Source organism: Bombina bombina, chromosome 2 (genome assembly GCF_027579735.1).
Source record: "Bombina bombina isolate aBomBom1 chromosome 2, aBomBom1.pri, whole genome shotgun sequence".
Lineage (NCBI taxonomy): Eukaryota > Metazoa > Chordata > Amphibia > Anura > Bombinatoridae > Bombina > Bombina bombina.
In genome coordinates this window covers 341,126,835-341,142,371 of record NC_069500.1, presented here as the reverse complement: position 1 = coordinate 341,142,371, position 15,537 = coordinate 341,126,835, and the positions used below count along the sequence as shown (strand labels likewise).

Genomic DNA, 15,537 nt, shown 5'->3' with positions numbered 1-15,537 from the left:
ATTGCACATCTGGAATGTCCGCCAGATGCTATGTAGCAAAAAAAGATAATGCAGAAATCTGACCGTTCAAGGTACTGAATGACTAACCCTTCTCCAGGCCTTCCTGGAGTAAAGACAAAAATCCTAAGAATCTTGACCCTACTCCAAGAGTAGCCCTTGGATTCACACAAATAAAGATATTTATGCTGTATCTTATGGCAAAACTTTTGAGTAAGCAAGCTTGCAAGCCTGAATCAAGGTCACAATGACCTATGCAGAAAAACCTTGCTTAAACAGAACTAAGCATTCAATCTCCAAGCAGTCATCTGCAGAGAAATGAAATTTGGATGAAGGAAGGGGCACTGAATCAGAAGGTCCTTCCTCAGAGGCAGTCTCCAAGGTGGGAGAGACGACACCTCAATTAGGTCTGCATACCAGATCCTGAGAGGCCGCGCAGGGGTAAGTAGAATCACTGATGCTTTCTCCAGTTTGAGAATAGCAATTACTCGGCAAAGGAGAGCAAACGGAGGAAACAGGAATACAATACTGAAATGTCAAAACATAGATCAGGACAGTCTGCTTACTACTTGAAACTAAGGATGACTGAGGCCAAGCCAACAGAGCATTGTAAATCGATCTCAATGCAATGTTAAAGAGGAGAGCAGACACTTCTGCGTCCATAGTTCCTGCGCCTTAAAGCAGATCCAGACTGCTACCTAGACTCGCAGGTAGGTGTCTGTGGTCACATCACCCAGGAATGTCTCCAGAAGCACGGGCCCTGAGACAAATACTTCCACTACGGAAGAGAGTCTCTTATCGACTGATCTAGATCTATCCTCTGAGACAGAGCCAAAGGTTCTCCATATTATGGGAAATAGCAAAGGAATAATGACCATGGAAACCATCAGACCAATTCCCTCCATGCATAGAGTCACTGAAAAGTGAAGGAAAAACAACTGCAGCTAATTTCAAACTCCCAACCTCCTCGCTGCAAGATGGCCAAGCTATCTACCGGGCCACTATAGCTTGCTGTTGGTCGGACAGTAGACTGCAGATAGAGGAAAAGGAATAAAACCTTGATTATCTGACTTCTGTTAGAGATCTTCTCCTAGATAGAGAAACTATTAAGGTCCAAAAGTCTAAAAGAGATAAGGAATTGCTCTAAACCAACAATTAAACCTCCAGATTCTTAACCATGAATCCGTAACGGAGCAGCTACCGCCCATAAGGATAGAAGTTCTCTGAATCATAGTAGAAAACACTCTTTCTACTTAAGGCACCGTGCAATTTAATGGAGACCCCGACAGGAAAATCCTTCAAAAGGATGGGAGATAGGAAGAATGGTACCCCTAGCTTATCCTATTCCAAGGCACGTCTAGAAACACTTCCTCATAGGAAAAAACTCAAAGAACTGAAAGTTCACAAAACTGGGGTATCGATGTCATTCAAGTAGCCAAACCTCCTTTAACAGTACAAAAGGTGTGCAAACATATCAGAAGGAGACCACTTCAGGATCAGATGCAGGAATTATACTTCAAATTTGAGATTTTACCCACAGAAGCTACCAGCAAATTCTCCTCACCAGACTTAGGAGAGAGAGCAACCGGTGAAGCAGAATCCGTACTATCTGAATTTTCAAATATCCTCTTACGTTTTCGGGGAAAAATCCCATTACACTGTCTGGAACAGGTAAACTTCCTACAGTGGAATCCTAGTAAATATTAAATTTACCAGATATGTTAGGATTGACAGTGATAGGATATCGGAGTCGTCCCAAGTAGCCAAAAACCTCCTTTAAGTCTGAAGGTTATCACTTCGGCATCAGATGAAGGAATTATACTGTCTAAATCTGAGATTTCACCCTTAGAAGCTGCTCCTCACCCGACCTATGAGGGCGGGCAACCTAAGTAGCAGCAGAAGCAACAGAACCCTTACTTATCTGAATCTCTAACTTTCCTCTTGCAATTTCCCTTAGGGTAGGTAAATCAGATAACGTCACAGATACCACAGCAAATACTGCCAAATAACTACTCCAGGAGATTGAGAGGAATCGCAGGCCTCTATGTGATGCCATAGAGGCCTGGGACGCTTAAGGGGAAGCTGTGGCATTGCCTGAACAACATCATCCTGGGAGACATAAGGCTCAGAGGACAACAATTTTATACATTTGCTCTACCAGTAAAGGTGACCATAACTGGAACTCTCAGGTACTAAACTGCCACTTTGCTATTCAAGCAGTAATAAGGCATATCCCATGAGAAAACACCCTAGCAATAACATGAATCATTAGGGTGAAATAAAACAAATCTTTATTAATAAAAGATGCATTCTGAAACCGAGACAAATAGTTTGCAACACCCAATTCGTCCTCAATAGTCACTGATGAAATTATGCGCTCTGTGAGAACACGATTCCTGCATAATGTAATACATAAAGGAAAATGTTATTTGTAAAAACGAACATATAGCCTCAGTAACGCTCATAACGTTCACCCAAAATGTCATTTTCAAGCCATGTCTTCTCTTCCAGAGAACATCAGCGACAGGCATAAAAACTTCCATGAACACACAGAGAACGAGGCAGATTAACATCTTATCTGAACAAGATGCAAGCCCTGCCCTCAAAATGGCGCCACTCCGCTCTGTGATGAAGTAAGGAGGCAGGTCATAAAAACGGCATGGGAATGAAGCACGTTTATTATCGCGCTTCCTCCTGCCAATATCAAATACGTCAGCATAATAATAGGACCTTTTCAGCACATACACAAGAAAACAAACAGCACACATAAACGCCCCAAAGGAATGGCGCCAAAAGTAAAAGTGCGCTCCTATAACTACCACCGCCACTATTGAATTCCCCACATAGCGATGTGAAGTTTAATTGTGTAACATCAAATAAACTTAGCTCATAAGTTTGAAAGAATTTTTTTATCTGAGCCCCCACAGAGAGTTAACTCCATTCTCCTTGAAGGAGTTAACCCTTAAAGGGACAGTTCACCCAAAAAAAAATCTCCCCTTTAAATTATTCCCAATGATCCTTTTAACCTACTAGAGTGTATTAAATTGGTCACAAGTAGCGCCTTTACTCCTATTTCAGCATTTGAAATAGCCGATTTAGCCTGTGGTATCGCCACCTACACTGAACAAATTAATACTGGAGTATAGGCTATTGAATAGCCTAAGTATACACAGCCAGCAGAAGAAATTACACTCTCAGTGGGATGCAGGATAATTAAGTAATAAAATGATCATTTTCCATTGTTCTCTCTATGTATTGAGCTTTGGTGTTCCAGTCACAAAGAAAGGCAGGATCCAGCTTTAGTTCAAAATAAAATCCAACTTTTATTGGGCTCAGTTAAAACGCCAAATAGGCAGGAAGACAGCATACAAGATAGGTGTGTGTGAGCGTGACACCAAAGCTTACATGTTTCGGCACGCAGCCGTAATCATAGCCATAGGTGTCATGCAGGTGAATGCATTCTTAAAAAATCAGTGATACAATACAATTGGACAAAAGGTATATACAAAGCACGCCCACACTCCACAAATTTGAAGAATCATTAACTCTTTGTTCCCTGGACTTAACAACAGTAGTACACTTGCTTTTTGGTACACATTAGGGAATTGTTTAGTGAAAAATTGTAGTACTCAAAGTAGAGTGGTCTATACGCAAATATATATAGCAAATTGTGTAATGAATATTCTGTAAATAAAACAATACTAGTTCTAAAATATTCTAAAGACCACTACTAAATTTCATACCTATACACTATATGTAACAAAATAATGTAAATAATATTCCATCAAATGAATTCAATTTAATTTCATATTTTTTATATATATTTGTAACTTTATTGAAGTTCCCTGTTGGGGAACTGTTATTGTACCACAGAAATGTTACAGACATGTGAGCACTTACAGGGAGAGCGAAACTTTAATCTACCCAGTACCATTGCTGAAAAAATATTCTAGTATTTATGCTCATGTGTGTAACATATCTCTGCTATAGTCTGTATAGACCCACAGAAAAGTAGAAATGTGTACATCCATATATTAAATATAGTATGAGGGAAATAGAAATAGAAAATAGGGAAAAATAAATATAAATAAATAAATGAAAATGAATAAAAATGAAATGAAATAAGAACAAAGACAAAAGCAAAAACAAACACAAAGTAAACACAGAAATAGAAGTTCGAGATACCAAATACAAAAGGCACTAAGTTGAATATAAGAATAGAGTATATTAAAAGATGGTAAAGTATAAGATATGTAAATAAATACACTGTGTATATTGTACTTATATTCAACATATTATCCAAATAGATAAAATAAAACATATCACATGTAATGTACAGCTAAATGAAGTGATATATGTCAAGTGTAATATCAGTAAGGACTCCACTATTCCCAAAAGTTAATTAAATCGTATCTCGAGTTTAATCCTAGAGGTAACCTTGTTCTCAAAGTGTAAATCCAATACACTTCTCTTTTTGCAAGTATAGTTTCAAGGTTGCCTCCTCTCTTAGGCACCTTGGCTTGTTCAATTGCCACCCATCTGAGAGAATTCAAGCTACAACTGTGTTTGCTAGCAAAGTGTTGAACTAGAGGTGTACTGGATGTACCTTTAGTGATAGTTGAGAAGTGTTCTCTGATACGGGAATTTATGTCCCTAGAGGTTAACCCTACATATTGGACCCTGCACATCGTGCATACGATGACATATATGACATCAGTGCTTTGGCAATTAAGACAGGATTTGATGGGATATGTCTGACCTGTTATTGTAGAGTTAAATTCTTTTGTGACCCAGACAAAATCACAGGGTTTGCACTTTCTGTGCCCACATTTGAACATACCTGTGTGTTGTAACCAGGAACTATTGTGTTGTGATGTCTGTTTTAGTTCTGTTGGGGACAGAATGGATGCCAATGTAGGACTTTTTTTATAAGAGCACCTAACCCCTTGTTTTACGGTTTCTACCAGCTTATCGTCAGCTGCCAGTAGAGGAAAATGTTTCCTAACTATATTACAGATCTGGGGATACTGTGTGCTGAAAGTTGTCACAAAGTGTACACCTTTAAAGTCATTGTGTGTTGTTTTGGGTTTGTCTACCAGAAGTTGATCCCTATCCAGCTTATCAACAGCTAGTCTAGCTTGTTTGATATGTCTACGGGCATATTTTCTATCTTTGAGTCTCTTTTCTAGACACTCAGCTTCATGTACATAGTCTGCAGTATTGCTACAATTCCTCTTAAGCCTAGTGAACTGGCCTTTAGCGACAGCATAGGACGTGTTCTTAGGGTGGCAGCTAGAGGCATGCAAGAGTGTATTGCCTGAAATGGGCTTACGATATACTTTAGAGGTGATTTTACCACTGCTTTCCCCAATGAGGCTTAAGTCTAAGTAGTTGATACATATAGAATCTGTAGTGTAGGTGAAACTTAAGTTCAAATTGTTATTATTGATCATTTCAATGAAACTTATAATGTCTGCGGGCGAACCTGACCAAATAAAAAGGAGATCATCAATATAGCGTTTAAAAAAAACAAATATATGATCTATATGGGTTACTATGGTCAAAAATGTTGTCTAGCTCCCATTTGCCAAGAAATAGATTTGCATAGGAGGGGGCGTATTTCGCCCCCATGGCCGTACCGCATTTTTGCACGTAGTATTGCCCTTCAAAGGTGAAGAAATTATGTGTCAATAGAAACTCTAAAATTCTTAGAACATATTTTTGAAATTCAGATGTATATTCAGTATGTGTAGTGAGAAAATATCTGACTGCCTCTATGCCCTTGTGGTGTGGTATTCTTGAATATAGAGAGACCACATCTACTGAAAGCCAGTGATAGTTACTTTGCCAACTGATGTCAGTTAGAAGGTTGAGTACATGTTTTGAATCTCTAGTATATGTAGGTAGTTGGTTGACCAATGGCTGTAAGATGGCATCAAGCCACTGGGACAATCTTTCAAATATAGAATCTATACCACTAACTATTGGTCGACCCTTTACGTTAGTAAGAGATTTGTGAACCTTAGGGAACATATGAAATACTGGGATCTTGGGATATTTGACATAAAGATAGTCAGCTGTGTTTTCATCTATAAAGCCGTGTTCAACACCATCATCCAAAATATCAAACAATAATTTCTTATACTCATTGGTTGGATTCCTTAGTAGGAGCGAGTAATCTGAAGGATTACTAAGCTGTCTGAGTGCCTCTGATATATAGTCTTTCCTATCTAGGACTACAATGGTGCCCCCCTTATCTGATGGACGAATTACCAGATCTGGTTGTTGTTGTAATGACCTTAGTGCTTCAGATTGTCTTTTTGTTAGGTTGTTAGTAGTTCTATCTGTGGTTTCTTTTAATTTCTGTAAATCTGATTCTACTCGTGAATGAAATGTCTCTATTATTGGCCCTCTATTTTGTATCGGGTAAAAGGTAGATTTATTTTTAAATGATAACGCCCTATTGAGTGTTCCAGGGACACTGTTGTCCTCTGTGGCCAGTTTTTGGAGTGATATGAGATCACAGATTTCTGAAAAGGTGTTTATACCTATGTTGGATGCAATGTGATCTTTATCTGGTTCAAGGTTAACGTTTTCATGTGGGGTATCTGCAAAGTGTTTCTTTAATGTGATGTTCCTCACAAACTTATTAATATCTATTAATGTCTGAAAGATGTTAAAATTTGTAGTAGGTGCAAAACCTAGGCCTAGGGATAGAACCTCTATTTGATCATTAGTCAGTGTAACTGAAGATAAGTTAACCACACTATTTATTTGTATTTGGTCTGCGTGCGGTTGCCCCGTACTGGGTACCTCTCTTGGTTGTTGTGTGTCGTCCCCCCTATGCCCTGTAATGGTGGGTCCATGGGAAAAACCTGATTTAGTAATGTCATGTCTTGGGTCCCTACATTCCCAGCATGTGCACTCATTTGTACATTTGATCTATTAGTAGGGGTATATTTGGCGTTAGAGTTTTTATCTTTAGGTCTCACTATTTGTGGTGTTGAACTGGTGAATACAGTGTTTGGGGTGTTAGATGCATTAGAGACGTTAGAGCAATTGGGCCCTATAGGAGCCTTAAGGATGCCCTGTTGTGTGTTAGAGATGGTATTTGTCTGAGTTACTATGTCTATTTCATTATCTCCACCTGAATTATATTCATTTGAGGATCTGTCTGTATCGCTATCAGAAAAACTAACTTGTTTGCGGTGACCCCTTCGATGTCTACGGTTACCCCTACGGTTTTGGTTCTGTGGTAAGCTTCGTCTATAGTTGGAGCGTTGTTTTTTGTTCCAAATATAGACTGAATTTTTCTGATAGTCTGTTTTGTCACGTACAAACTTGGTATGTTTGTTCTCCATTATAATTTGCTTACCACGGGCCAAAGACTCATGTAAAATCTTATCAAATTTAGCAAAGTCAGGGTCAGTACATCTATTATTAAGCTCTATCTGAAGTGCATCTATTTCATGTTTAACATCATTCAAATGTTGTGTCCTATATTGTATCAATAATAACATTAGTTGACATGAACATTCTGTTAACACTGCATTCCATTTATCAACAAATTCTGTGTCCGTGGTGTCAACATCAAAGGTAGGGAATTTAAAAATTCTCAGTCCTCTGGGAATCATTTGTGCCTTAAGATATGATTGGAATGTCCAAATGTCCCACTGTGCTTTTATTTCTTTGAACAAGAGAGTCTCTATGGTTTCAAATAGAGTGCTAAGTGAGAGTGTCCCCTTATCCTCAGAAAATATTTTTTCACATTCTGTGGAACTGTTACTACGTGCAGTAGCAGGTCTCAGGGAAAAATATTGTGGTGCCGTTTCTTCCATTTCAAATCTGTGCTGATTTAAATATTCACAGCCCAAGTAGAATAGCAATATGTTTTCAATGGTAATAATATAGCCACTGTGTTTGTAACAGCAATGAGGAGTCTCCCTGGGTATCACCAGTAATACCCCAAATGACAACAATAAAAGTTTAGTGGGAGATACTCTTCAGATGTGCAGACTACAATGCAGGCAAATATGCATGATTTATCGTGTTGTGTCCGGGACTTACCCCATATGAGCTCCAGTCGCCCCCTTATTAACGAACCTTCTGTGTCAGAGTTCTTGGCTGCCGGAGGACCTACACGGTCACGGTCTAGGGTATATCGATGGGCTGATAGCTCCAAAAGACATCCGGCAGTCTCGTGCGGCTTTAGCAGCGTTCCTGTCTTGCCAAGCGCGTCCTCTGACGTCGGTCGTGACGTAACGGGAATCTCCGGTCAGGGGGCGGTGCTCACTCTTCACCCGGGTTTGACAACAGGTTACTAATACACAGTGGCTAAGCAGATCCAAGTGCTGGTGCAAAAGCGAAAAAGTCACAAAGAAAGGCAGGATCCAGCTTTAGTTCAAAATAAAATCCAACTTTTATTGGGCTCAGTTAAAACGCCAAATAGGCAGGAAGACAGCATACAAGATAGGTGTGTGTGAGCGTGACACCAAAGCTTACATGTTTCGGCACGCAGCCGTAATCATAGCCATAGGTGTCATGCAGGTGAATGCATTCTTAAAGAATCAGTGATACAATACAATTGGACAAAAGGTATATACAAAGCACGCCCACACTCCACAAATTTGAAGAATCATTAACTCTTTGTTCCCTGGACTTAACAACAGTAGTACACTTGCTTTTTGGTACACATTAGGGAATTGTTTAGTGAAAAATTGTAGTACTCAAAGTAGAGTGGTCTATACGCAAATATATATAGCAAATTGTGTAATGAATATTCCAGCCAAATAAAAGATAAGGAAGCAAGTCTTTAAGTTCAACCCATTGTAATAGGCTGTGGTTTCAAAGCACAAAATCAGCTACTTCATATACACAAATAAGCATGAAAATGGAATTTCTTAAATATTTTACACTCTGCAGTTGGTATAACAAGTCATTTAAAATACATTAATGGAAAAACAATTTTACAGTGTACTGTCCCTTTAAGTCAACAGTGACATTAATAATGTGCCTGCCCACTGCCAGCAATATCCTTCATTCAGGATTTTAAGTCCCACATCAAGTGAAGATTGAATTTATTCCTGAGTTCTAAACCTCTTCAGTGCCAGCCTCCTAGCCCCAGAAGACAAAAGGCACTTACCCGTACATCTAGCTGTCCAGCAGGAAGACAGCACATACAGTATGGAGGGATGCCACTCCCTACAGAGACCTGTGAAAAAAGAAAGGACAGAGTAAACCTACTCAGGCTTTCTATACCAGGGCAGCGAAATGTTAGGAAATGCAGCAAAGCCCACTCCACAAGTTCCTAACTGCATAAAAGCCATCACTGTCCTACTGAAGATACTAACGTGGAGTATGACTATACCCAATCTTGAGAGGAAAGATCAGAGCAAACCTACTCTGGATTTCAAAATAATAAAAACTTAATTGAAGTGAAATAAACCCATTTTCTTCAGACACCAAAAACTTCACCTCCTCCTTGCACCGAAGGCAAAGAGAATTGACTGGGGTTTGTGGGAAGGGAAGCGATACTTAACAGCTTTACTGTGGTGCTCTTTGCCTCCTACAACAGTAATTGATGATGCCGTGGACTCCCCATATCTTAGGAAAGAAAATAGCAAACTGTGTTGCTTAGATTATGACTGGGTGGCCAGAAGTACCATTACCTTTGTAAAAAGAGAGTGGGGTTGGGCGTAAGTGGCAGATAAGTGAAAACTGCACAATAGGATTGACAAACCAAAGACTTTATTAGAACAATTAAACGACTAAATAATTAACAACAATTGACTATGAAGACCACACAATATTATGTTTCTTTCAATGAATGCTTATTTCATACCATCTGTTCAAAAACAGCTCTTCATATATAGATAACGACAAGGAAACTTTTTCATTGTATAATTTATACATTCATGTACACTTATTTTTTTCTCAAATACGAAAATTTATAAGGAAAAAAATAAATAAATGAAAACTGCAATATAAAATAAATTGGGAACGAGTTGTAAAATAAACTAATAAGCTATATATGTTTAAAGTTATTCATTCCATCACACTGGTTTTTTAAACCTGTCCCCAGGCCTCCCTAACAGACCAGATTTTGAGGATATCAGAACTAAAGCTCAGGTGAAATAATCAGCTGATTAGTAAACATGGTTATTTACCTGCTCTCATCCAAGGTAATCCTGAAAACCTGGCCTGTTGGAGGCCTGAAGACAGTTTTGAAAACCAGTGATCTATCACAATGAAAGAAGCAACAAAGCACAGTTTACAATCACTAAGTCTGATAACCAAATGAAAAAGAACTGTCCAAAACCTTTTCTATAAATAATATCCTTCACGCAAGGCAAACTTTGCAGCATTGATCAAAAGATCCATATTTTCTTAATGACTATGTAATAGCAGAGGATTTTAACATGTTTACCTTTTGGATCAGCAATTATATGAGTGACACCGAGCCTCTGACAGATCACATGGAAAGCTTGGTTTCCAGGATTACACCACTGATCAATGTAATCATTAGAACATGTCCAAATCATGTTATTCATGGTATCATAACAAGCACCTGCAAAATAATACAGGGGAAACACAAACTTTAATTATAGCAGTATTTAGAATATTAGAAAGTTTATTTATTATTAAATACTATCCATACATTGAGAGTTAACATTGTTATGCACATATTTCAATAACCTGTTGTCTTGAGTCACATCGTATATAATAAAAGGCCAGGTATGTTTGTCAGATGCAGTCATATGCCTGATGAAACAGCACTATAGCTGAGAAACGCGTCGCATGAATATAGGGGGGACCCGTTTGCCCTTCCCTATTGTTCCAGCCTTTTAATTGGTTTTAATAAATCTATATTTTGTTACATTTTAACCTGGAACTGCTACTGATCATTTCTACTTAACACACCACCTTTAATCCCATTACTTGGATTGCCCCCGCCTGTTGTGGGGGCCTTGGATATTACCTACACGTACCACCTGACTCGCTGGAGTTCACCACCTGGACCATCTACCTTTCCAGTCCCAGAAAGGGGTTATCTGGATTATCCCTGGAGACACGCTGGAAGTTTCAGCAAGCTGGGTTGCTGTTGAGTACCCAGTCCGCGCCTAATAGCACTGTCTGAGTGCTCCTACAGAATGTGAGTACCCTGTTGTGGGCCTTCTTTTTCTCTCTTATCCGTTTTTACTGGTACACACATAGCGCCTCTCTCTTTTCCTCTATTTTTTTTGCACAGACGTCTGCCATTGGTGATGTGAGGAGAGTGCTGCTGCCGTCCTTTATCCCTGGAATATGCCCTGTGATTTCCACTAAGCTGTCATTTCCTGGGACTTCCACTAAGAATTGACTTTTCTTTTTGGCTATCATTGCCATTTGAGACATTTCTCAATACACTCACATGTCATTGCTTTTTTATTATTATTTTTGTTATTGTTTTATTTATTATCATTAATATTCATTTATATTGTGTTAACAGTATTTGCTGTATTTTATGCTTTATTTAGTCATTACTCTAAGGGCCCCCTATTGAGTTATTTCTACCGAAATAGCTATTCCCTTATACCTGGCCTTGAGCAGCAGAGGACTGCGCACTGCGGAAGCTGCCTGGTGGGGGCGTGGCCGGACGTGCCGTGATGTGGGCGTGACTGGTGTGGCCTCGCAGGAGGGGCGTGGCCGATGGGAGAGAGGTCGGAGAAACCGAAAGAGAGCAAAAGAGGTGGGAAGAGAGAGCAAAAGAGGTGGGAAGAGAGAGCAAAAGAGAGGGGGAGAGAGAGAGCAAAAGAGAGGGGGAGAGAGAGAGCAAAAGAGAGGGGGAGAGAGAGAGCAAAAGAGAGGGGGAGAGAGAGAGCAAAAGAGAGGGGGAGAGAGAGAGCAAAAGAGAGGGGGAGAGAGAGAGCAAAAGAGAGGGGGAGAGAGAGAGCAAAAGAGAGGGGGAGAGAGAGAGCAAAAGAGAGGGGGAGAGACAGAGCAAAAGAGAGGGGGAGAGACAGAGCAAAAGAGAGGGGGAGAGACAGAGCAAAAGAGAGGGGGAGAGACAGAGCAAAAGAGAGGGGGAGAGAGAGGGAGCAGGAGAGAGAGGGAGCAAAAGAGAGGGGGAGAGAGAGGGAGCAAAAGAGAGGGGGAGAGACAGTGCAAAAGAGAGGGAGAGAGAGAGCGCAAAAGAGAGGGACAGAGCCCGCAAAAGAGAGGGGGGGAGAGAGCGCAAAAAAGAGGGGGGGGAGCGCAAAAAAGAGGGGGGGAGAGTGCAAAAAAGAGGAGAGAGAGCAAAAGAGAAGAGGAGAGAGAGCAAAAGAGAGGAGGAGAGAGAGCAAAAGAGAGGAGGAGAGAGAGCAAAAGAGAGGAGGAGAGAGAGCAAAAGAGAGGAGGAGAGAGAGCAAAAGAGAGGAGGAGAGAGAGCAAAAGAGAGGAGGAGAGAGAGCAAAAGAGAGGAGGAGAGAGAGCAAAAGAGAGGAGGAGAGAGAGCAAAAGAGAGGAGGAGAGAGAGCAAAAGAGAGGAGGAGAGAGAGCAAAAGAGAGGGGGAGAGAGAGCAAAATAGGGGGGAGAGAGAGCAAAATAGGGGGGGAGAAAGAGCAAAAACATAATTTATGTAAGAACTTACCTGATAAATTCATTTCTTTCATATTAGCAAGAGTCCATGAGCTAGTGACGTATGGGATATACATTCCTACCAGGAGGGGCAAAGTTTCCCAAACCTCAAAATGCCTATAAATACACCCCTCACCACACCCACAAATCAGTTTAACGAATAGCCAAGAAGTGGGGTGATAAGAAAAAAGTGCGAAAGCATAAAAAATAAGGAATTGGAATGATTGTGCTTTATACAAAAAAATCATAACCACCCCAAAAAGGGCGGGCCTCATGGACTCTTGCTAATATGAAAGAAATGAATTTATCAGGTAAGTTCTTACATAAATTATGTTTTCTTTCATGTAATTAGCAAGAGTCGATGAGCTAGTGACGTATGGCATAATGACTACCCAAGATGTGGATCTTTCCACGCAAGAGTCACTAGAGAGGGAGGGATAAAATAAAGACAGCCAATTCCGCTGAAAATTAATCCACACCCAAAATAAAGTTTAAATGTTATAATGAAAAAAACTGAAATTATAAGCAGAAGATTCAAACTGAAACAGCTGCCTGAAGAAGACAACACATCAAAATGGTAGAATTTAGTAAAAGTATGCAAAGAAGACCAAGTTGCTGCTGTGCAAATCTGATCAACCGAAGCTTCATTCCTAAACACCCAGGAAGTAGAAACTGACCTAGTAGAATGAGCTGTAATCCTTTGAGGCGGAGTTTTACCCGACTCGACATAAGCATGATGAATTAAAGATTTCAACCAAGATGCCAAAGAAATGGCAGAGGCCTTCTGACCTTTCCTAGAACCGGAAAAGATAACAAATAGACTAGAAGTCTTTCGGAAATTCTTAGTAGCATCAACATAATATTTCAAAGCTCTAACTACATCCAAAGAATGCAATGATCTCTCCTAAGAATTCTTAGGATTAGGACAAAATGAAGGAACCACAATTTCTCTACTAATGTTGTTAGAATTCACAACCTTAGGTAAAAATTTAAAAGAAGTTCGCAACACCGCCTTATCCTGATGAAAAATCAGAAAAGGAGATTCACAAGAAAGAGCAGATAATTCAGAAACTCTTCTGGCAGAAGAGATGGCCAAAAGGAACAAAACTTTCCAAGAAAGTAATTTGATGTCCAACGAATGCATAGGTTCAAACGGAGGAGCTTGAAGAGCCCCCAGAACCAAATTCAAACTCCAAGGAGGAGAAATTGACTTAATGACAGGTTTTATATGAACCAAAGCTTGTACAAAACAATGAATATCAGGAAGATTAGCAATCTTTCTGTGAAAAAGAACAGAAAGAGCAGAGATTTGTCCTTTCAAGGAACTTGCAGACAAACCTTTATCCAAACCATCCTGAAGAAACTGTAAAATTCTCGGAATTCTAAAAGAATGCCAGGAAAAATGATGAGAAAGACACCAAGAAATATAAGTCTTCCAGACTCTATAATATATCTCCCTAGATACAGATTTACGAGCCTGTAACATAGTATTAATCACAGAGTCAGAGAAACCTCTTTGACTAAGAATCAAGCGTTCAATCTCCATACCTTTAAATTTAAGGATTTGAGATCCTGATGGAAAAAAGGACCTTGCGACAAAAGGTCTGGTCTTAACGGAAGAGTCCACGGTTGGCAAGAGGCCATCCGGACAAGATCCGCATACCAAAACCTGTGAGGCCATGCTGGAGCTACCAGCAGAACAAACGAGCATTCCTTCAGAATCTTGGAGATTACTCTTGGAAGAAGAACTAGAGGCGGAAAGATATAGGAAGGATGATACTTCCAAGGAAGTGACAATGCATCCACTGCTTCCGCTTGAGGATACCTGGATCTGGACAGATACCTGGGAAGTTTCTTGTTTAGATGAGAGGCCATCAGATCTATTTCTGGAAGTCCCCACATTTGAACAATCTGAAAAAATACCTCTGGGTGAAGAGACCATTCGCCCGGATGTAACGTTTGGCGACTGAGATAATCCGCTTCCCAATTGTCTATACCTGGGATATGAACCGCAGAAACTAGACAGGAGCTGGATTCCGCCCATACCAGAATTCGAGATACTTCCTTCATAGCCAGAGGACTGTGAGTCCCTCCTTGATGATTGATGTATGCCACAGTTGTGACATTGTCTGTCTGAAAACAAATGAACGATTTTCTCTTTAGAAGAGGCCATGACTGAAGAGCTCTGAAAATTGCACGGAGTTCCAAAATATTGATCGGTAATCTCACCTCCTGAGATTCCCAAACCCCTTGTGCTGTCAGAGACCCCCAAACAGCTCCCCAACCTGTCAGACTTGCATCTGTTGAAATTACAGTCCAGGTCGGAAGAACAAAAGAAGCCCCCTGAACTAAACGATGGTGATCTGTCCACCACGTCAGAGAGTGTCGTACAATCAGTTTTAAAGATATTAATTGAGATATCTTTGTGTAATCCCTGCACCACTGGTTCAGCATACAGAGCTGAAGAGGTCGCATGTGAAAACGAGCAAAGGGGATCGCGTCCAATGCTGCAGTCATAAGACCTAGAATTTCCATGCATAAAGCTACCGAAGGGAATGATTGTGACTGAAGGTTTTGACAAGCTGATATCAATTTTAGACGTCTCTTGTCTGTCAAAGACAGAGTCATGGACACTGAATCTATCTGGAAACCTAAAAAGGTTACCCTTGTCTGAGGAATCAATTAACTTTTTGGTAAATTGATCCTCCAACCATGATCTTGAAGAAACAACACAAGTCGAGTCGTATGAGATTCTGCTAAATGTGAAGACTGAGCAAGTACCAAGATATCGTCCAAATAAGGAAATACCACAATACCCTGTTCTCTGATTACAGACAGAAGGGCACCGAGAACCTTTGTAAAAATTCTTGGAGCTGTTGCTAGGCCAAACGGTAGAGCCTCAAACTGGTAATGCTTGTCTAGGAAAGAGAATCTCAGAAACT

General features: G+C 40.1%; 1 protein-coding gene across 1 annotated transcript in view; it reads right to left on the bottom strand.

The window, feature by feature from the left end:
* HECTD4 (HECT domain E3 ubiquitin protein ligase 4) overlaps positions 1-15,537 on the bottom strand; it is a 666,929-nt gene that overhangs the window by 429,163 nt on the left and 222,229 nt on the right. Inside the window, exon 11 of the mRNA XM_053699752.1 lies at positions 10,424-10,564. Coding sequence (XP_053555727.1) covers positions 10,424-10,564 — 141 coding nt within the window. The remainder of the gene's footprint in view (positions 1-10,423; positions 10,565-15,537) is intronic.